The sequence below is a fragment of the Lissotriton vulgaris genome, chromosome 5, assembly GCF_964263255.1.
Source record: "Lissotriton vulgaris chromosome 5, aLisVul1.2, whole genome shotgun sequence".
NCBI classification, from domain to species: domain Eukaryota; kingdom Metazoa; phylum Chordata; class Amphibia; order Caudata; family Salamandridae; genus Lissotriton; species Lissotriton vulgaris.
In genome coordinates this window covers 1803432954-1803456220 of record NC_141693.1, presented here as the reverse complement: position 1 = coordinate 1803456220, position 23267 = coordinate 1803432954, and the positions used below count along the sequence as shown (strand labels likewise).

The 23267-nt window shown below is 45.4% G+C and overlaps 2 protein-coding genes across 2 annotated transcripts in view; both read right to left on the bottom strand.

Annotated features, from left to right (window-relative positions):
- The window catches only part of LOC147717224 (keratin, type I cytoskeletal 17-like), a 109459-nt gene that overhangs the window by 10580 nt on the left and 75612 nt on the right, over positions 1 to 23267 (bottom strand). The gene's annotated exons all lie outside the window — the stretch shown is intronic.
- The window catches only part of LOC147717225 (keratin, type I cytoskeletal 19-like), a 51032-nt gene that overhangs the window by 11065 nt on the left and 16700 nt on the right, over positions 1 to 23267 (bottom strand). Inside the window, exons 2-5 of the mRNA XM_086924175.1 lie at positions 20580 to 20662; positions 18477 to 18633; positions 15790 to 15951; positions 14422 to 14547 (exon numbers count right to left, since the gene is read on the bottom strand). Of these exons, the coding sequence (XP_086780301.1) occupies positions 14422 to 14547; positions 15790 to 15951; positions 18477 to 18633; positions 20580 to 20662 (528 nt within the window). The remainder of the gene's footprint in view (positions 1 to 14421; positions 14548 to 15789; positions 15952 to 18476; positions 18634 to 20579; positions 20663 to 23267) is intronic.

Genomic DNA, 23267 nt, shown 5'->3' with positions numbered 1-23267 from the left:
GAATGATGGTGGTACAGGTACTTCGGAGGGCCTGGTCACTGGGGATGATCAGATGTTTCCTATTGTTATAGTTGTATACGAAAATGGCTCCCCTCTTCCAGAGGTTACTTTGGGTATAGAACTTTTACAAAAAGAAGGCTTTATCTGAGAGTACTTAAAGTTGTGCATCATACAAAAGCTATTTACGCATTGTGTTAATTCAGTGCATGCATACTCTTTGGATGTTGTCCAAGGTTACTGGTGACGCATCATGGGACAGTAGACACTGGGGGTGATAAATACAACATATGTCTATATATAGCAAAAGTATTCCCTCTGGTTGTGGCGCTACTTTAGGAGAGAAGTAAGGACAGCTTCGACATCTGCCTTGAAGCACATTACAGATTATTTGGATCAATACACATTTTGGGAGAAATTGAAGAGGAAAAAGTCCTCTAAGGGAGGTACTATTGTGGTACCTTTGACTATGTTCAGAAATAGAGACCTTGTCACACACGGTCGACACACCTATTGCAAATGCACTCACTCAAGTGGTCGACTTCGGACAACTAGGAACATATCATGGTGCTTTTGCTTAATGACAAAGAATCGAGGGGGCTACTTAAAGCAAATTAGGCAGCTACCATGTCCTGAAGACCAAGAGATACTTCTTTCCTAGAACAGGGGTGCGTAGATCCAGGAAGATTTGATCAGGGCATGTTTTCAGGATAATTACTATGTAAGCAAATTCTATTTATAGACGCTGAGTGTAAATGTATCTTACGTAAACAGCCAGAAAATCTTGATCGATGCTTCGGCGACCCACAGCGGCCACCTCTGTCCTGCAGTATTAAAGAATGCCACAGAGCAGCTAAAGCACTTGCCACAAATATGGGTTCAGGTTTCTATCAACGAGGACATTATGAGATTCTGAGAGAGCGCAAACTGACCAAAATGTAGAAGTGCGTCACACTTACACGTAGTAAGCACAAGTCATGAAGAGAAATGCCATGAGTGCTGATAGTACCTACATCTATATTCTGAAATGTGTAGTTAATGTAGAGATTTAAGTAGAAGTGGAACTAATACAGAAATGTGTGAAACAAATGATATAATTAAACGTGATTATTCCTGAAGCCATGTTGTGTAGCTGCTAAAATATAAGATGGCATACGGAAACGCTGAACGTGGTAGGCCTCAGGGCCAGAGCTAGAAGGGAGGGGGAAGGTGGTTCAATTTCACAACGTGGCTTGCACTAATGTTTTAGTAATAACAAATAGACCATGATTTATAGATGTGTTTACTGAATAGCAGAATAAGAGTACTAACATGCCATAATTAAAGAAAAGTCGAAAGTTATAATCATTATGAGAAATGTTGTAGGCCTGAAAAGTTTAACGTTGATTTACACATATTAGTCTGGGCCGGGGAATGTTGCAACGATGTTGGAAGTCTATGAGAATTGGGATTTGGCTGCAACTATCTGTCTGTAAGAGAAAAGGGGGTATTCAATTAGAAATAAAATGAATAGAAGTCTGTTCAAGAAGCGGACCAGACATGGAGGAGGGTTCCGGAATGTTTAAGGGGTATCAGCGGGCCGGAGACGAGTCTGAGAAGCAAGGTCGACTCTAACCACAAGGCCTCATCATGGAAAAAGCCAGAAGCTACACCACGTGAGGGGCGTCTCACGAGGGGCGTCCTAAATGTTGTTGTATTTTTGTATTAGGGACAGCACCCCTGGGGGGAGTTAGAGCAGAAGCCTGAGGACCCTTAAGAGAGCGGATGGGTAGGCAGAGAGGGGTCATGATTGGAGAACTATAGGTTTCCACCAAGAGACTGGAGAGTGGGTGACTTCCCTTGGAGGTCATTCACTGCTGACACCTTTGTTAGGTAGGGACCTGATTAAGTAGGGATACCATCTAGATCAGGGTAGGGACAGCCTAACCTGTCTATTCCCTCCGGCTGTAAATGACTGAGAGATCTCAGTATGTGTCTATGCTAATAGCCCTATTATTTTTAGAACTGGTTTTGGTAGTTTCCGTTGCTCGTCTGAGGGCTTTCAGAGAGCACATGTATGTAGTTGGGCCCATGTATCTTGTGAATCTCATCTTGAGATGCTTGTACCTGCAACTTATCTTGACTTTATAATAAATCCTTGAAAGCTAGAAGTTGTTTGTGATCCTTTGAAGCGGAGTCCTTTATTGGGTGAACTAACTTGGTAAGAGATGCACTTTCTTCCCTCAATGACAGGCAATAAAGATTCAGTCGACCAGATCGGGGTTTAGATCAATAGTGATAAGATATCGATCAAAATCTCGCCCTTCCAGTTGGTAGCTATAGAGAATGGTTGCCTTCTTGAGGAAGGTGATCTAGGCCAGGTTAGATTACCCCAAGGCCCCTAGAGATCGATGATCGGAAGAACCGCCCGCCGAAGAAGGACCGGATGACGTGAGACAGAAAAGCAGCAGTATCGGTCGAGAGTGAGTATAAAGGGTCATGCGTGTTAAGATTGCGGTGTTTTGTATTGTATCTATGTTGTACATGTCTGGCGGAGTTGAATGCTTGTAGAGTGACTGTGGAACAGGTTGTGAGCGCGCACAACCGGTGGAAATCTTAAGTTCAAGGAGAGCTTAAGTGGTTCGGGTGTATCGGACACCCAGAGTAATTGTTAACTAGAGTGAAGGGGGTCACGAGGTACCACGGATCACCCGAAGGACCGAGATAGGGGGAACGTAAGAGTGAGTGCGTGAGTAACGGACGCTGGTCGGAAGTTACTGTGTGTGTAAAGAACCTATCAGAGAGACGATAGACATCTCGTCAGTTGTGTTGACAATTACAGATAGACTGTGGACGTACAGTCGAGGGAAGTGACCGCTTGGTCGGAAGTAGTCATTTTTCGGAGTATGAATGGGATGCATGCATGACCGCGAAGAGAGCTGAGAAAGGAGGGGTGCTGCTGCGAAGCGGAGACTAGTGACGTCAGAAAGTGCCGCGCTGGGATTGGCCGGCCGGTGAAAGACCGCGCTGCGATAGGCCAGCTAGCAAAGCCGCGCTAGGATTGGTGGATTGTCATCAGGAAGTAAACAGAGTATTCAAGCTGGAAATTTTGCGCATAATTATGAAGTGTTTTAAATGGTTAAGAGCGCTGTTTAAAAGAGAGCGCAGGGGATCGTATGAAGGGGAAGAAGCCCCGCCGGAGGGTACACCAGCCCGTTATATGGGGACAAATGTTGGGCTGCATACGATTCTATGGATCACAGAGTGGAGTAAGATGACAGACGGAAATGAGGAACTTACGTTCCCGAAGTACGGGACGTTCAGATTAGAGGTGCTACACAGATTAAAAGCAATTATGACCTCAACGAGACCCTTGCCTAGACCAACCCAGTTTGAAGCCCTTAATGCATGGATTAGGGCAGCGCATGAAAAGAACATGAACAGACGGCAAGAAAGAGTGAAACGCTCGGTAAGGACAGTACAGGATGCCAAGTGGGATGCGGATGCTAAAAGATGGAGGGTGCATAACCTGGAAGTAAATAAATTATATCCAGTGTTAGAGATGCCCGGGAACAAAAGCCCCCTAGAGGAGGATGACGAGAGCGAGACAGAGGACAGCCTGATAAACAGATTATTGACAGACAGGCCACCTCCGTATAACAGAGCAGGGGGAGATGTTGAGAATAGTGAGAAAGGGGGGGGCAATGCAGGAGAGCATGGGCCGCTTCCCAGCCCCGATTGGGATCCCGCTGCAAGGAAAGAACTGTCCCAGGCTAGCCAGGTGCAACAGGTAGTTGGGAGGTTTGTGGTGCAAAGGCCGCCAGAGACGGAGTGTGCCACATCCTACGCATTACCTGATGCACTACAGGTACCTGTTACCATAGGTCCTATAGTATCGATATATGACCCAGAGAGAGCTAGAGGGGAGGAACGGGTACGGAGGGACAGAGAAAGAGCAGAGATGGCAAGGAGGAATGATACGATCAACTCCCCAAGCCAGTTGCCGATACCAAGAGAGTGGAGCACCCCAGTACCCACGACAGGGGATCTGGGGGACATTAGATGGCCAGAGGATATGAGGGGATCAGGACGGAAATCCTTTCAGGAGTTAAATGAGTACATGAAGAAGTGGGATGAGGCAGTAGAGGCTCACAAGAACATCATAACTGCGGAAGCTGAAAGGGAAAGGCAGGACAGCAGAGCCCGGATTCACTGCGGGGCTGAAGAGAGCAGTCCGGAGTGGGACGGGAGGGAGAAAGACAGTAGGAGAGGCACCCATTGGGCCCGGAGTGGAGGTAGATCAGACCTGGAAAACGGGGGGGTGTCTCGTCCAATACGTAGTGATGAAGACAGAAGGGCTCGGGAGTACAGAGACAGCTTTAAGTGTATCCACTGCGTGCCAGACAATAGAGAACAGAGTGGGAGTTGCGAAAGGCCGCACCATAGTCCCTGTGATGACGGACATGAGCGCAGCCCAGGGAATATGGGAAACCAGGAAGGATCGTATCAGATACTGAGTGATACGAGGCCAAGAGGGAATGGGGACCGAAGGAAGAATAGCAGAGAGGCTTACTGTGAAAAGAGAGGAGAGAATGGACAAGGTAAGGTAGGGGGTAACAGGCCCGTGTTCCATCACCTTCCCAGATCGGATGGCCGAGCATGGGACCTGGAGAGATGGGAACAAGAGAGAGCACTCCCCAACTCTCCCGAACCCAAACGTCGGGCCCGGAGTTGGGATGGGAGAGAAACCTGTGAACCCCCCTCGAAGGAGGTATTGCGAGCAGAAATAAAAGCCAAAAGACTCGATGTCTCCAGCTTAAAGTCGGATCTGGATGACATGGTAGACGGTACCCTGCCCTTAGAAAGAATGGACATGTATGAGCAGGATGAAATTCTGTTCATGGCAAAGGACGTAACTCGAAAGGCGAGGGCAATCCATGAGAAATTGGTAGAACTAGCAGGCAAATATATGGTGGATCTGTCAAGAACCAAAGCATTACAGGGCAACCACAGACTACATTACACAGACCGAGATCTAGATGAGAGGAGAACCATCGGATTGAAAACACACATAAGAGAGCTGATCACTGGAATAAGGACATGGAGGGCCCTAGATAAGTGGGAAGAGAGGTGGTCCAAGAGAGGGACCGTCAGGAGAAGCACACTTATGATGACACCAGGAGGACAGCAGGGAGTAGAGACATACCCTTTGAGGGAAGTCGCAAATGGGACCTATGTCCACGTCCCTTGGAGTAGGGGGGATTTAGCTGCTTTTACCACCTCTTTCCCCAAACTGCGGGAAAACCCAGTGGAGTGGTATAAGCAAGTTGAGAGATTCGTAAAAATCTCAAAGGTCCTGTGGATAGATTTGAACACGCTGTTTGACATAGTAGTGCCAGGAGATTTGTGGACCGCATGCAAGGTTAGCGCTGAGTGGCCCACCATAGAGCCCGAGAGAGATGCTAAGACTAATGGGCCGTCCGAGAGTGTGATGGCAAAATTCGAGAGAGTAATGACTTGGCTGAAAGATAAAGTGCCAATGCAGGACATAGATTGGGTAAAAATTGACCGAACAAGACAGGAACCCAAAGAGACAGTTCACGAATACTATGAGAGGTTGCTGAAGGCGTTTAAACAGTATAGCGGTCTGGATGTAATGGATCCAAAGGACATAGGGCAATTTGTGTCCAAGTTCGTCTTGGGCCTAAGACCGGATATTAGTTTAATGATACAGCAACACTTGATTTGTTGGCAAAACAAACCCCTAGACGAAATACTGAGGTATGCCAGGTACTGCTGTGATGAGATAGACTCCAAGGCTAAGAAACTAAAGGAGAAACTGATGGTGGTACAGATGCAGGCAGCTGGGAAGGGGGGACAGCAGCAACAGCAACCAGGAACAGGTACTGGGGGAAAGAAACAGTACAGTCAGAACAAGGGCAATGAGGAGAACTCCACCTTTAGACCCAGGATAGATATAGCTGCCTTAAAGAAAACAACTAGGTGCCACCAGTGTAACGAGGTGGGACATTGGAAACGCGAGTGTCCCTATAATGTTGAGATAGGAGACCAAGAGGTAGAAGAGGAAGTGACCCAGAGTGCGCCTGCAAGAGGGGTAACGCAATACCAGGGAAAGGTGCTCAAAGGGGGGGGCCCACCTCCCCGAGCTCAGTTCCCGCAGCCACCCAGAGTAGGGACTATGGGTAAGACCTATAGACAGATGCCACTGTTTGTCGGGGGAGAGGAATGCTATTATGTGGACCCACTAACTGGACAGAGGGTAGAAAGGGATGACTGCACCCTCGGGGCAGCTCTGGAGGTAGATCAGAGGGGACCCTATGTTGAGGCCGAAGTGGCAGGGTTCCCCACGACATTTCTAGTGGACACAGGAGCCACCCGATCCACGATCAGGTCAGCCGCAGTTCCAGGCCTGCCCATGTCTGGAGAGACCATACAAGTGGTGGGGGTCGCTAACAGGAGAATGACCAGTCCTCTGACTGAACCCGTGCAGGTGAAAATAGGGAAGTACAGTGATGAGCATCAGTTTGTGGTTTGCGATTCTAGTCCTGTATGTCTGCTAGGAAGAGACCTTTTGTGCAAGTTAAATTGCACCATATATTGCACACCACAGGGCGTGGAGGTATTGACTAATGACGATGATGCAGATTTTAAAGTCGCAAATTCCAGAATATGTGTGGAATTGTATCCCACTCTGACAGTAGATGAGCTCCCCTGGGATCTGAGAGAGACGGTTGCTCCAGAAGTGTGGGATTTCACGGGGGAAGAGATTGGGTTGGTGAAAGGGGTGGACCCAGTGAAAATTGTAGTGAAACCGCATGCTGAGTTTCCAAGAACACCTCAATATAAATTGACTCCAGAAACGATTGCAGGCATCAAACCTGTGATCGAATCCATGATTAAGCAGGGAATACTGAAGGAAATCGTGGGTAGTCCATGTAACTCCCCGATTATGGGTTTGCAGAAACCAAATGGGAAATTCCGGATAGTGCAGGACCTCAGAAAGATTAATAACATAGTCGTTTCGTGTTGTCCAGTGGTACCGAATCCATCCGTGATACTGTTTCAGATACCGTTCCAAGCAGAATGGTTCACTGTAATTGATCTTTGTCAGGCTTTCTTCTCGATCCCTCTGGACGAAGAAAGCCATTTTCTTTTCGCATTTAAGCTGGAAGGTCGCGTCCTAACATGGTGTCGTATTCCTCAGGGGTATACAGAGAGCCCATCGATCTTCAACCAGCTTTTAAAGAAAAATCTTGAAAGTCTAGTGCTGCCCCAGAGGTCAGTTCTGGTCCAGTACATAGACGACCTCCTTGTGGCGTCAGAGACAGAGGAAGCTTGCAGGGAAGACTCTATTGCTTTGTTAAATCACCTAGCTGAGAATGGGCATAAGGTGTCCCCGGGAAAATTGCAGTACTGCTTGACAGAGGTGCAGTACTTGGGACACAGAATTGAGAAAGGTAAACGAAAAGTGTCACCAGACAGGATAGAGGCCATCATGAAGATGAATGCGCCTAAAACACAGAGAGAAGTCAGGATGTTCCTAGGAATGGTGGGATATTGCCGACAGTGGATTGCAAACTTTTCACTGAAAGCAAAGCCCTTGCAAAAACTGACGCACAAGGAGGTGAGCGATCCGGTACCATGGGACAAAGACTGTTTGATGGCATTCCTGCAGCTGAGAGAGGACTTGTGTCGTGCTCCGGCTCTGGGAATGCCGGATTACGATAAACCATTCTTGCTCTACTGTTGTGAGAGAGAGGGTTGCGCGCTGTCTGTGTTAGTCCAAATTCATGGGAATGCCCGTAGACCAGTCGCTTATTTCTCGGCTACTTTAGACCCAGTAGCCGCAGCGTTGCCCGGATGTCTCAAATCCGTTGCCGCAACAGGTGTCAGCATCGAGAGGTGTGAGAATATTGTCATGGGGCACCCGTTAGAGGTGCACGTGCCCCATTCTGTTGAATTGTTGATGACCAGGACTAAAACACAGCATCTGACGAACAGCAGGCTCACGCGCTATGAGCAAGTCATTCTTGCTGCAGAGAATGTGACCCTCAGGAGATGCTCTGTTTTAAATCCTGCTACCTTGATGCCACTTCCGAACGATATTGAGGATGATGAAGATTGTACAGACCATGACTGCCTCGATGTGACTGAACTATGCACCAAACCAAGACCCGACATCGTAGATGAGCCACTGACTGACCCAGATGAAATTTTCTTTGTCGATGGCTCATGTGTAAGAGACGAAGTTGGGCAGTTGAGAGCAGCTTACGCTGTTTGCACAATTACTGGAGTAGTGGAAGCTGGATGCCTGGAAGGAGTACACTCCGCTCAGGTAGCCGAGATTATTGCCCTGACACGTGCCTGCCTGGCAAGCAATCAAATCCGAGTCACCATATACACTGACAGTCAATATGGTTACGGGGTAGTTCATGATTACGGGCAGTTGTGGTCTCAAAGAGGTTTCATGACCTCTTCAGGCTCTCCCATTCGCAATGGAGAATTTGTGCGCCTGTTGTTAGAGGCATTGCAATGTCCAGCAGGTATCGCAGTTGTGAAATGCACCGCACATACCAGAAATATGGACTTCGTGTCACAAGGCAATAGATATGCCGACGAAGTCGCACGGTATTGCGCGGAAACAGGGTACTCTTTCACAGAAGTGGAAGTGGGTGGAATAAATGTAAGGACTGAATTAGCCATGATATTAGAAACTGTCGATACATGGGACGAACTAAAGGAAATGCAAGAAAATGCTCCTGATTGTGAAAAAGAAACATGGCAAAAGGCAGGATGTGTGATGGGTGAGGCCCATTTCTGGGTCTCAGCAGATGGCAGAGCAGTGTTGCCCAATGAGATGGTGAGCCCAATGGCCAGACACATACATGGTCCTGTCCACTTAGGAAGAGATGCTATGCTGAGAGTGTTTAGACAGACCTGGTACAACCCTAAGTTCAGAGTAGCAGCCGAAGCAGTGTGCCAGCGTTGTGTGACGTGTCAGCAGTTGAATGTAGGGAAAAAGACACCAGTTGCACTGAGCCACATTGGGAGGTCAGGAGGTCCATTCAATCGAATGCAGATAGATTTCATTGAAATGCCAAGGTGCAGCCGCCTCCGTTATATCCTGGTGGTTGTTTGCGTTTTCTCCAGATGGGTTGAGGCATCTCCTACACGTAGGTGCGACACCCTCACAGTAGCCAAGTTACTGCTTAGGGAGCTTATCCCGCGCTTCGGGGTGCCGGCCTCTTTGGAATCAGATAGGGGAACGCATTTCAACAGCTCGCTTGTGAAAATGATTTGTGCAGCTTTGAACATAGATCAGAAACTACATTGCAGTTATCGACCAGAGGCTTCAGGAATTGTGGAGCAAATAAATGGCACCATCAAGGCCAGAATTGCAAAGGTGTGTTCATCAACATCCTTGAGTTGGCCTGATGCGTTGCCATTGGTCCTTATGAGCCTCCGTAGTACCCCGGATAGGAGAACTGGTTTGTCTCCTCATGAGGTATTGATGGGAAGAGCAATGAGGTTACCTTCTGTCCCAACTGCTGCACTGATTAGCATCACAGATGATATGATCCTGGACTATTGTAAGGGGCTGTCTGACGCCATTCATTCTGTGTCCCTTCAGGTGCAGGCTGCCGAGGTACCATCGTGCCAGGACCCGTGTCATGACTTGCTTCCTGGGGACTGGGTCCTGGTGAAAAAGCACGTGAGAAGAAGCTGCTTGGATGTTCGTTGGCGTGGGCCCTTTCAGATCATCCTGATCACGAATACGGCAGTGAAAGTGGGAGGCCTGCCCAACTGGATCCACGCGTCGCACACGCGGAGAGTACCAGCACCTCTGGAAGACACAGCTCCTCTCTCGGATAGACGTCCAGCTGCGGACCGAGAAGCCATAGAGGGGGCTAGCCAAGCTGTAGAGGTGCCAGCGGAAGAAAGGAACGAGTCTGACCAAGCTGAGGACCGTCAGTACAGCAGCAAAACAGACGACGCTACTGAAGGAGAAAGTAGCTGGGAGTACGAGTCAGACACTGACAGGTCTGACAGAGAGCGTGAACAGACAAGGAGGAGAAGGAGTAGAAGGGTACGTGGAGAAGCGGATTGGCCGCAGAGAAGAAGCTCTAGTCTGAGGTCAACTCCAGAGAGAACCCTTCCTCAGATATCAGAAGATTCAGACCCGGAAGAAGGTGCTCAGGGCGCTGAAGCACCGGTCTTGAGGAGGTCAAGAAGAGTGCGTGTACCTAGCAGGAGATACTCCACCCCTGAGTGGACATATCTGGCGACAGATGGCTTCGAAACCAGTGACAGGGAGGATCCGAGCGGTGGTGGTGTCCAGTTCTGAGCCCATCATAACAGTAGAGATACGACTGTTAGTGCCCGGTGTCGAACAAGAAGGGTCACTGACATTTATGGTTCCCCGACCTCCCCGCCTCAGCAAATTAAAGCACATGTTTCTCACAGAATTGCAATTCCCCGATTTTGGTACAAAGATATCAGCCCAAGAAGAGCACAATCTTCGTATGGAGATATTGAACTTTGCTGTCGAAGCTGCAGGCGATCGCCTGATAGTGGATGCTTAAAAGACTTTGTAAATAAGCGAGAAGAAAAGAAGATTACCTAGCGCCCAGGAAGCAGAGAATCTTAGGGACCTTCCCTTGAGTTACTGGAGAAGGGCTAGGGTTGTCTGTATTGGACTGTAAAGAACTTTTGCGAAGAAGGTTGTCAGCTTCCAGTTGTGTGGTTCTAAGGACAAAAGGAGTAAGAGAGACTGTAAAGGAACGAAAGGAAAAAACTTTGTGCCAAGATAAGAAAGAGCCATACAGTCTGACGAAATGGAGGCCGGCACCCAAAACCGCAGAGCGAAATGTATAATAGGTACACTAATAGTAGGAGTGATAATATTAATAGCTTTAGTAGTAACAGTCTCTTATGTAAAGGGACGTGAGGAAGAGGCAAAGGTAACTGATGTGAAATCTGTAGAGGCGCTTACACCCACCGTTGCTGGTGAGAAAGGGGAAAACACTCAAGAAAAAGCGTTATTAGCTGCAGAAGCCCGCAGGTTACACGTAGATGAGTCCCAAGGAGACTTTAGGTCTAATGCTTATGCTAAACTTCTGTATGAATACGTGGATGCCATGGAGGTTAAGGACTGTTACGTCTGCATGCAGTTGCCGGCGTCTGTAGATGAAGGCATTCGATATCATCACCTCCCGCTGACATATGGCATTACATGTAGCTTATTGCTTAGTATATTTTATGGGAGAGATAGTTTTGAATACTATTTCTCCAATTACGATGCAGTGTTACCAGAAGTCCCTAATTATAAACAAATGAATAAATGGGACTACTGGAAGAGTGAAGACAGGTTGGCAAAGTTTTTCATTCCTTGGATTACCTTAGATACTTCACATGCCCGCAGAAATAACCTGACATGCAAGGTGTCAGAAGTCGAGAAAAAGTTCATAGGGCAGGTGGATGATCGAAATAGGAGACAAAAGATTTTGAAAAAATCGGGACAATGGAAAACAGATTGGACCGAGGAAGAGAAGGCACACAAGAGAAAAGGTAGTAGTGGTCCAATAGCTTTAGATAGAACGCAGAGAGGAAAGTTATGTCTTCATAGAGCCAAAACGTATTATGAGAATGTATACGTGGGAGAAGTTAGCTGTGAACATGCTTTCAATTTAGAGTACTATACTAAAGACTTCCTGAAGGGAATGCAAGCGATTCCAAATGTATATTTTGTATGTGGGAGAAATGCCTACGTGAGACTACCTGACAACTGGTATGGATCATGTTACTTGGCAATTATCTTCCCTAAAATATATCATGCCCAAGACTTAGAGATCATCGAGGGCAAGACATCATCGAGGGGAAGGAGAGATGTAGGAGGTGTAGAAATGGTTGGAGATGTCTTTGGAGCTGTGTTCCCTCTTTTGGGATTAATCCTTAATGATGTCAAAATTAGACGACTGGCAACAGTCGTAGACAGGTTGTCTGCCAGCACTGCTCAGTCCTTAATGTTGGTAGAAGGAGAGATGCAATCGATAAGGGCTATGGTTCTTCAGAACCGTCTTGCCTTAGACGTCCTATTAGCAAAAGAGGGCGGAGTCTGTAAGGCTTTGAAGGTCCAGGAATGTTGCACTTACATTCCAGACAATTCGAAGCCCCTTGAGAAAGTTATTAGGAACATAACTGATATTCACAAGGAGATCGAAGACCTGAGCAGAGAAAATGTCTGGGAAAAGGTGGGCCATGGAATAAGTGAGGCTGGAGGTTGGCTCACCACCTTAGGCAAAAGCTTTGTGTGGAAAATACTAAAACCTATCATCATAATATTGATCTGTGGGATCGTGTTGTGGGGATTGGTGAGGGTATTCAAATGGTACAGATCAAGAAGGTCAGAGAGGGCTCGGAGAAAACAGCTGCAGAGATTGGCTGCCATACAAGATAGTCAGTACCGGAGTCTGAGGGCTTTGGAAACACAGAAACGAGTTATGCTAGCAATCACTGCAGTTTGAATGTTAATGATGACCCCGAGAGGTCATCAAAGGGGGGAACTGAGAGAGCGCAAACTGACCAAAATGTAGAAGTGCGTCACACTTACACGTAGTAAGCACAAGTCATGAAGAGAAATGCCATGAGTGCTGATAGTACCTACATCTATATTCTGAAATGTGTAGTTAATGTAGAGATTTAAGTAGAAGTGGAACTAATACAGAAATGTGTGAAACAAATGATATAATTAAACGTGATTATTCCTGAAGCCATGTTGTGTAGCTGCTAAAATATAAGATGGCATACGGAAACGCTGAACGTGGTAGGCCTCAGGGCCAGAGCTAGAAGGGAGGGGGAAGGTGGTTCAATTTCACAACGTGGCTTGCACTAATGTTTTAGTAATAACAAATAGACCATGATTTATAGATGTGTTTACTGAATAGCAGAATAAGAGTACTAACATGCCATAATTAAAGAAAAGTCGAAAGTTATAATCATTATGAGAAATGTTGTAGGCCTGAAAAGTTTAACGTTGATTTACACATATTAGTCTGGGCCGGGGAATGTTGCAACGATGTTGGAAGTCTATGAGAATTGGGATTTGGCTGCAACTATCTGTCTGTAAGAGAAAAGGGGGTATTCAATTAGAAATAAAATGAATAGAAGTCTGTTCAAGAAGCGGACCAGACATGGAGGAGGGTTCCGGAATGTTTAAGGGGTATCAGCGGGCCGGAGACGAGTCTGAGAAGCAAGGTCGACTCTAACCACAAGGCCTCATCATGGAAAAAGCCAGAAGCTACACCACGTGAGGGGCGTCTCACGAGGGGCGTCCTAAATGTTGTTGTATTTTTGTATTAGGGACAGCACCCCTGGGGGGAGTTAGAGCAGAAGCCTGAGGACCCTTAAGAGAGCGGATGGGTAGGCAGAGAGGGGTCATGATTGGAGAACTATAGGTTTCCACCAAGAGACTGGAGAGTGGGTGACTTCCCTTGGAGGTCATTCACTGCTGACACCTTTGTTAGGTAGGGACCTGATTAAGTAGGGATACCATCTAGATCAGGGTAGGGACAGCCTAACCTGTCTATTCCCTCCGGCTGTAAATGACTGAGAGATCTCAGTATGTGTCTATGCTAATAGCCCTATTATTTTTAGAACTGGTTTTGGTAGTTTCCGTTGCTCGTCTGAGGGCTTTCAGAGAGCACATGTATGTAGTTGGGCCCATGTATCTTGTGAATCTCATCTTGAGATGCTTGTACCTGCAACTTATCTTGACTTTATATTAAATCCTTGAAAGCTAGAAGTTGTTTGTGATCCTTTGAAGCGGAGTCCTTTATTGGGTGAACTAACTTGGTAAGAGATGCACTTTCTTTCCTCAATGACAGGCAATAAAGATTCAGTCGACCAGATCGGGGTTTAGATCAATAGTGATAAGATATCGATCAAAATCTCGCCCTTCCAATTCTATGGGTAGTTTTATTTGTAACAAGTTTCCTCTCATAACTTCCACTAGAACTTCTGTGGATGCTCAGCAAGGCAGCTGACTTAGCATCACAGACTCATGTTTCAGTTTTTTGTCCAGTTAATGCAGGCCACATGTTTTTCTCAATGGACGGCCGACCCGTCTTTCCAAGGTCAAAGGAATGATTATTATTCAGATTGAAGATATTAGTAGTATTCACATTATTCGCCAACGTCAATCTTCATGGGCTGATTCAGCTTGTTGTGTGCAATATACCTATGTTGAGTCTTATTTTTTGTTTGAAAATAGTGGTTAAATTATGGACCCACAAAGGTAATAAAAAAGTAAGTAATTCTACAACGACTCTCTAACCAAAGCAGAGCACTGGTTACAACATGAAACTGATTATGGAATTCTGGCTTTACCCATAATACCTTGCTGAGGAGCATAAGCTCTGAACTCACCATGCTGAGTTGTGCCTGCAGTTCGATCTCCAGACTCTGCAAGCTCTGACGAACACTCGATATCTCGCTCTTCGATGATTGGACGGCGTGGGTATCTGCAGCGACGCTTTGAATCAATTCTTTGCTCTACAAAGAAAACAATGCATCATTTGTAAGGCCTCATCTTTCATGAAACAGATGTGGTTGATCCTGCAGAGGCCGATGACTGCTGGTTGAGAAAATAATAATAATAATCCACATTTGTAAAGCGCACAATCACCCGTAAGGGTCTCTAGGCGGGCTAGACATCACCTGCTCGGTGCTACCGATTACAATACAGTTTTCACCAAGAATTGAATTCTGCTAGGAACACCAATTGTGTTGCATTCACTGTTCATCGTGCCAGGGAGCTCATTACTATAACAAATGCAAAAAAAATATATTACGTTGCAAACCCTGCGATAAGCAAAATGATTTGCAAAAAATGTATGTTGTCCATGTACTAAACTCCTTTTGTAAACCCGAAAGCCATTTTTAGGGGCAAAGCCAATCTCAGGCCATTGCAAATTTCAAAATGGCTATTTAACATCCCTTAGGCCTGTCGTCTATGATCCCTCTTCAAATTGGAATGTAGCTCAAAATTACAATCAGATTTTCAAAAAGTCAATGCGTAATTTGCACCCACTCTTGGCCGCCCCCTTCCTCCTAAATCTGGCCCAAAGAGCTCTGTCAAACACAAGACCAATAGTATGTAGTGAGAAGGTTACCTCGCTTCTAAGCAATCTCCCTTGACGTTGCTTTATGAGTGTCATGTAAAAATCTGTACCCCATAACCAACAAACTCATGAGCTCAATAAACATAATCAAGAACAATTTTAATTCCCAAATTCCATTCTTTTAATCATGAGAATGGGCCAGGTGTGACTAACAGGAATTTGGGGGTGGAGGAGGAGATGGTAAAAAAGCTTTGCTCTGAAATAAGAGAAGCAAATCTGATTAAAAAAAAATGTTTAATGTTGGTAATGGTTCTTGGCAATGGTGTTCTTTAATTTCTTATTGACCCTATCTCTGTTGTACCTTCAATCCCCAGATCCCCTGTCAATGACTCGCGCACCAGCATGGGATCAGGTATCCCAAAAGCACGGCTAGCTGGTTGCTTTAACCTTTAAAACACACTGAAAGGCCAGGAAACTAAATATTCAAAATGGTGTCTCCCACTGATACTTCAACACATAATCTCTACTATAAAATAAATATGTAGATAATAAGACAGAGATGTAATGTGCTCCTTGCCCATGTTAAACTGCATGTCAAGTGGGTTATGTCATCAATAGGTTAGGTGAAGGTGATCAAGATGAAATAGTTGAAGCAATCCATTTGTCTACTCACCCTAGCCTGGTACTGCTCCTCCGCCTGCTTCCGATACTTCTCAGCCAGCTTCTCGTAGTCCACTCTCAAGTCGTTCAGAACCTTCAGCAAGTCTGCTCCTGGTGCCGCGTTCATCTCAACATTGAGGCTTCCGGCCTGTTGGTTCTGGGCCGCCTTCATTTCCTGTGTAAAACTTCAGAGAGTCATTTGTCTGTGGGAACATGCACTTTGGTGATGTTACATTTTTGATGTCACCCTCTGACATCCCTTCTAGAGTGTCATTTCTCTGACATCTGTATTCTCCCACACTCAAGCTTTCTTCAAATACCTCTAGTGTGTATTGATAGTTTTCTGGCTCTGTTTTGAAACTTTACATTGCTAGTGGCTCCGTATGGGAAGATTCTGTCACAGTGACTGGATTCTTTACTACTTTTGAGCCAACATCACTTTGGGTTCTGGGGTGTGTAGTTCTTATTACCACAACGTAAACACTGCTTTACAAATCAGGGAAGGCAGATGGATGTTAGATGAAGGCGACACTCATGATTTGTGGCCAGTGAATGGGCCAAATAGAAATCTCTGCTAATAATGCACAGTGTGATTGATTTGGGCGAGTGTGTGTGTCACTGCTGTGTAATAGGGGGTGTCAGAAGCAGCATACCATACAGAATAGGGTGGCAGGACAAGAACAAACCTGCCATTATCTATAGAAGTACATAATAGCCATACAACTAGAGAATCACATTGGAATAGAGATAGATGTTGGCCATCCTTTAGGTTTGTTAAAGGTGCTTTGACCTGACAGCGGGCACTCAATGTAGTTTGTGCTTTAAATTGACAGGTACTGAGTACCTACAATGTTTTCTAATTTAAAAGAAAATGTGCATACCAGCAGTCTCAGTAGGGTGCAACCCTTTTAATGGGAGTGTACCAGTACTTGTTAGTAGCAAAAATGTACTTTTCGATATTGAGTAATTGCACCTTTATGCTTCGAGTTCAAGAACTAACGGGCAATGAATCGAAGTGCATCACTAGTGACAATAGTTGGGTGCATGGTCTTATTTACATTTGCCATACTTCAGTCATAAAGGACTGTAATCACACAAGGATTGCAAGGATATTCTCATGACTTGGTAAAAAAAACAGTATCTTGAGATTCCAATGACATCAAAGATTGACAGACTGCCACGCCAAATATAGAAAGCGAGTCGGCGGTCTATATTTGGTGCAGTACTATACCCATTTTTGCTCTCATTGTCATCCAAAGATACTAGGCTGTTTTGAACACCTGGAACTTCTATTTAGAGTCCTTTTATATTTCTTCAACACACTTTAAGTGCTTCAACTCAAGCTTCCCTGACCATACAGTAAATTCTCAGAATATCAATGCATCATATTCTTCGAGAAACCCCTACTTAGTCAACTGCTGCCCTACCTTTTTGAGAGCTTTTCATTTTTTGTTTTGGATACAGTTTTCTTGCCTTTAAAAAGTTCCGCCTGGACGAACACACATGCGGGCTGACCCTTTAAAGTCTATGCACCATCACCACATTGCACATTTTTGATCTACATCTTTTTGATCCTAACTAGGGGTGGGTGTAGCTTGCGTAATTCTGTGTAGTGTAATCATGCAGAATTACCTAAGAAGTTTGCAAGATTACGCTTGAAGTACACAAGAAGAGTAATTTTGCAGTTAGCACCATTTCTTAGAGCAAAAATACCCCTTTGCATCCTAAATTGACACGAGGAGGAATTTTGCAGTAAGAAATACAATTAAAATCAACAACACAAATAGTGAGCGCAAGCAGATGCTCGAGCTCGCCTAATGTGCTCTGGAGGTAGGATTTTCCCCAATTTACTACCAGCATATAGTGCTAGTTTCTTAGCATAAAATGCACCCTCGCATCCAAAATGGACACAAGCATGCATTTTTCCCTAAGAAACAACGCTAAATGCAGCAGAAAAGGAATATTGAGTGCAAGGTTGCTGCTCACGCTCTCTTGATGTGCTTGCAGCAGGATTTCCCCCCAAATGATTCTTAATTACGTGAGCAGGAGCAATTACGTAATTACTGGTAGTTTCATGTCACAGCATAACACAGAATTACGTAAATCACCCTGATTACTCCAGCCCAATAAAAATTCAGCAGAGGCCTAATCCTAGCCCCAGACGTTTACCTTAATGTTTTACTAGATTGCACAGATGCAACATTTCTTATGTTCTTCCTTATTCATGATATGGTGATCTTATGGTCGCTGCATTTGCTCATTGTACAACAGATGGAAATTCTCTTCATATAAAAAACTTTCTATTCTTAAAACTGCATTAACTTCTCGACTAAACGTATAGCATTGCTAAATTGTGATTCTGAGCTTAATTAAGTAGTGCCGTAGCATTCGTGCCACGCATTTCGTTCTTGGACCACCTTTCTGATTTGAGTGGCCCAGAATGCCGCAAGGTTCAGCACATCACATGCCATATCATTCAATGTGTATCTGTTGCTTTTTCACCTGACTGGATTGGGTTGACTTGTGAGTATGGATTTCACTGTCACTGGTTTGTCCTCATGCAATAGATGTGCCTAGTACGGATCTCAATGGAAGTCATCTACATAGACAGTAGTTGTCTAAAAACATTTAAAGCAAATGTAGGCCTTGATGGCGGCAGTCATGAACTAACAAGACTAATCGAAACTGAAATGTTCTTACGTCTTCGTGGTTCTTCTTGAGTGCCGCCAGCTCCTCCGTCAGACTCTCAATCTGTGACTCCAGGTCAGATTTGGCCAGGGTCAGCTCGTCCAAGACTCGGCGAAGACCGTTGATGTCGGCCTCCACACTGTGGCGAAGTATCAGCTCATTCTCATACCTGGAACAATATTTGGAGAGAGAGAGGGGCTGAGGGCTCAGCTAGGCTGGAATGATTGACCCATTGAGGCCACAGACAAAAGCAGCAAGAATCATCAGCAAGTATCTACCCAAGGAACTGATACCTCACACTGCGGCCTGCACATGTATAGAGGTGTGCTAGTGGGTTGTCAACAACGCAAACATCATTTACCACCTAAGGATACACCATGTCCTGGTTAAGTTCTAGAAAGAAGTAAACGATTTTGAATTGTTACTTTAGGATCATTGGTCCAAAACATTGTCCAATCACTGCCTGGATCCACCGTTTAACACCTAGAACTGCATCACAAGTACAGGCCCACTCGAACACTGATCCAGTCTGTCTTCAGATTTCTCAATGGCCTTAGACCACAGACGGCACACTAATGAAGTGTACTTGACTCTTCCTTTCTTCCAGGGAACATCTGGGATGTGCAGTTCTCACTGTCTCCTCTCCTCAATGCTTACTTGAGTGCTTGCATCAAAGATCCAGTGAAGACGGTTAGAACCTGTAGTAATCAAGGATCTATACTCGCGGTTTATAAAAGATGTAGGTCTGTTAGATTTATTTCGGGTTACAGGTAGGCCCCACCAGGAGCAGAAAGGATGATGGGCTGAGCAGCAAGGATGTTGCTACTGGTGGGGAGTTACCTGTAACTAACCTTTATAAACCTACATCTACAACTTACAAGGATCCATCTTATTTGTAACACAGGTGATGATTTATGAAAGAACCTATAGGTGAAAGGCGAATTGAAGAAGAAGATTTACTGAGAGAAACAGAGAAACCAAGAATAACCTACTGAGAAACTAAGAGTACAAGAAACTGAAGCTGGAAATGAAGAGGAAAGCCAGGTAGGCCCACCTCTGTCTACTACGTTTGACAGCCTGCCGGCAACCCTTGGATCGGTTTAACTAGTGCCGATGGAGTTAGAGAGGATCGGCTGAGGAGCAGCATCCTTGCTGCTCAGCCGATCCACTCCAACTCCAGGCGGGATTTTACCTGAAACTAAGCTAAATAAAACTACATCTATAACTCGCAACAATTCATATTATTTGTAACAGAAGCCTAACAGTGTCTTCCTTAAGAGGAGTGGGCAGGACAGAGGTTCTCCTATTTAAACTCCAGGTGCCATCTCCTTTTTGAAGGAGCCAGACAAAGCCGTAGCTTCTTCAAATGATTAATTTTCATTAAGTCCTAGAAGACAGCACCACCAACCCACAGCATTGCACACATCTTCCAAATGACTACCGCATCAATTCTCCTAACCCACCAATCCAGATGAGATAATTGTTTCTGAGACAAGATGCTACACCAGACTTTCCTGGCATAGGAGGCAGAAAACAACAAAGGTAAGCTACAACAACACCCTCAATTAAACATTTTCTCCTCCTACTGGTTGGACAGTCTTTCCAGTCAAACATTACTGGCCTTGATTAGTAGCTAATTTGTGCCGGTGGTAGCCAGTGGTCTCCACCCGCTGTTTTTTCCTCCCACTGGGACTCTCACATTGTACAACAAACAGCATTCCTGATCAAATCCCCTGCCTGTCCTGTCCCGTAGTCAGACCCCGCCCAAGCTCAGGCACAGATGTCATGGGAATGATGATGTCATAGTGGGTCTGGCATGAGGCAGAGCATGAGTTAGGCAGCACGGAGTGTTTACACAGTCAACCTCAGGTCTGGAGAGGAATAGAAGAGCGACAGTGATTCAAGCCCACCCTTCAAGCTCAGTCCCAGGCAAATAGAAAAATACAAATGAATATTGCTCAGCAAAATGTAATAATCATAACTTTGTGCTGATGTATAATTTCTTGTGCATACATAAGATCTTGCTTCATTGCAAAATCACAATGGACATCAAACGTAGAAAACAAGTTTCTAAATAAAGCACTACATTTTTTAGCTGTGAGAAACGACACTTACTTCATTTTAAAATCATCCGCAGTCAGCCTGGCGTTGTCAAGAGTCAGAATAACCTTGCCGTTGTCCAAAGTGGCGGCCAAAATCTAGGAAGCAAAAGACTGCGTGAGTCTGAGATCAGAGAGACAATGGCTGGCATCTTTGGGCATGGGAGCCCTTCTTGTACTGTGTGCACCTCTGCTTGACAATCTAAAGGGAGAAACGAGGATTACTGGGAGCCAGCATGTAAGAACAGATGCCAGCATGTGCCCCCTTTAACCTGTCCTTGCTTTTCAAACCACGTGCCTTTATTTTCCAGGGCTTGACTTTTTTCCTGTTCTAGCTCAGGACCACAATTCATCAGCCAAATGAGAAGCGGCCCTGGCTGAATCCTCCCCAGCCCTACTAGCCTTTTTAAGAGATGCTCCTTCTGTTAGGCTATTCACTGTCTTCTTCATAGCCAAGTATTACAAAGAACAATGGTCCTAAGCTTAGAGAGGATATTCAAACAAGTTATTTATAGACTACGATGAGTGCTATAAGTTTACTTCCTATGTCCAGCCGGACATGGAATATTTATTTGGCCAATGTATAGAATACGAAAAATAGAAACACAAAAAATTACAAGAGGGCACCGTCCTGTACCCAGTGTGAGGGAAAGAAAATGGAGTAAAGGTGGAAAATAAAGTGTTTTTTCAGGCAATAACTTTGGAGCAAAACGTGGCTTGCATCTCAATACATAGTACAGCAAGCTCAAAGCGACAGCAACTACAATACATAAACACAATGGTAAATTTGTAGCACTGTTTGTGAAAGTCGATGTTTCGATCCCATGCTCCTATATTGGCGGGATCATCATCAGGACTATTTAATGATTGCCTGGTTGTCTAAAAATGTCGCCTTAACGTAGTTCAGGGAGGAGTACCGCGTGCCCAAGACCTCAGAGTAGGGTGCTGGTAACTTCTCCTGCGTGTCCTGGTGGTGACAGAAGGTCTACGTATTGTAGTTACTGTCGCTTTGAGCTTGCTGTTCTATGTATTGAGATACCAGCCACGTTTTGCTCCAAAGTTATTGCCTGAAAAACCACTTTATTTTCCACCTTTTCTCCATTTTCTTTCCCTCACACTGGGTACAGGACTGTGCCCTCTTGTAATTTTTTGTGTTTCTATTTTTCGTATTCTATACATTGACCAAATAAATATTCCATGTCCGGCTGGACATAGGAAGTAAACTTATAGCACTCATCGTAGTCTATAAATAACTTCTTTGAATATCCTCTCTAAGCTTAGGACCATTGTTCTTTGTAATAATTAGATACCTGCGGTCCAAAGCGATCCTACCGGGTCCCCAGATTTGCTTAACTGAGGTTCCGCATAGCAAAGGGCACATCTGCAATGATGCCAACTGGCCCCATGTCACGTGTGCGCCCGCCATCTTTCAATCTGAAGGAATTGCACTGTGGGTAGGGTTGCTTCTCCCATTATATCTGTGGGACTGTAAATCCGGAAAGGCTAAGTGATGCTATGATTACTTACCGGTAATCCCCATTACTCTTAGTCCTACTCGTCCTCGACCCAGTCATCACTAATAAGGATTCCACTTGACAGGAAACAAAACAGGAAACGCTTTTAGGCTCCACCCACCCTCCTGCCAGGGGCTATAAGAACATAGCCAACAGAAAGCACTTCCTGACTTACCAAGCAACAGAGTCCTAAACAGGGAGGGTGGGTGGGAAGTATGACTGGGTTGAGGATGAGTCGGACTAAGAGTAATGGGGATTACCGGTAAGTAATCATAGCATTACCTCTGCGTCCCTCATCCTTTACCCAGTCATCACTTATGAGGCATACCAAATCAACCATACAAGCAGGCCTTTGGCAAACCACACAGAGAACATAGACCCAACAAAAGTAGAGTGCAGCAAGTGAAAAAACATTTTTAACACACAGAATCGGGAAGGTCCCCCACAGCACGCAACACACCACAACCAAAATTGGTCCGGTCAGACAGAGCACAATTCAGAGAATAGTGCCTCACAAAATTAGAATCAGAAGCTCAAGTCCCAGCCCGGCAGATCTCATCAAGGGAAACCCCATGAAAGGCAGCCCAGGAAGCAGAAACACCCCTAGTGGAATGGGCCTGAACCCCAGAAGGGCAAGGCAAACCAGAGCCCTGATACGCCATAGAAATAACACCCTTGATCCAGCGACCCAGAGTAAGACGGAAGGCAGCCTTATCACGACCAGCCAGACCAAAGGTCACAAAGAGAGAGTCGGAAGAACGAAAGTTACGAAACCCAGCAGAGCGGGCAACATAAATAGACAACACACGTTTCACATCCAGAGAGTGAAGCAACAGTTCAGCAGGCGAGGAAGGAGAAGGACAGAAAGAAGAACTTCTGAGAGGAATGAAACCGAGAACGAACCTTCGGAACAAACCCAGGATCCAAAGAAAGGACCACCGCGTCATCCAAGAAACGCAAAAAGGGAGGAGAACAACGCAAGGCAGTGAGCTCGCTCAACCTTTTAGCAGAAGTAACAGCAACGAAAAAAGCCACCTTAAAAGAGAGGACCTTAAGGTCAAGTGACTAAGGACTCAAATGGAGAGGACTGCAGAGCTCTCAGGACCAAAGAAAGATTCCAAGGAGGAACCAGAGAACGAGCAGAAGGAGAGGAGAGAGAGAAACTCCTGAACAACCTAGAAACCAACAAC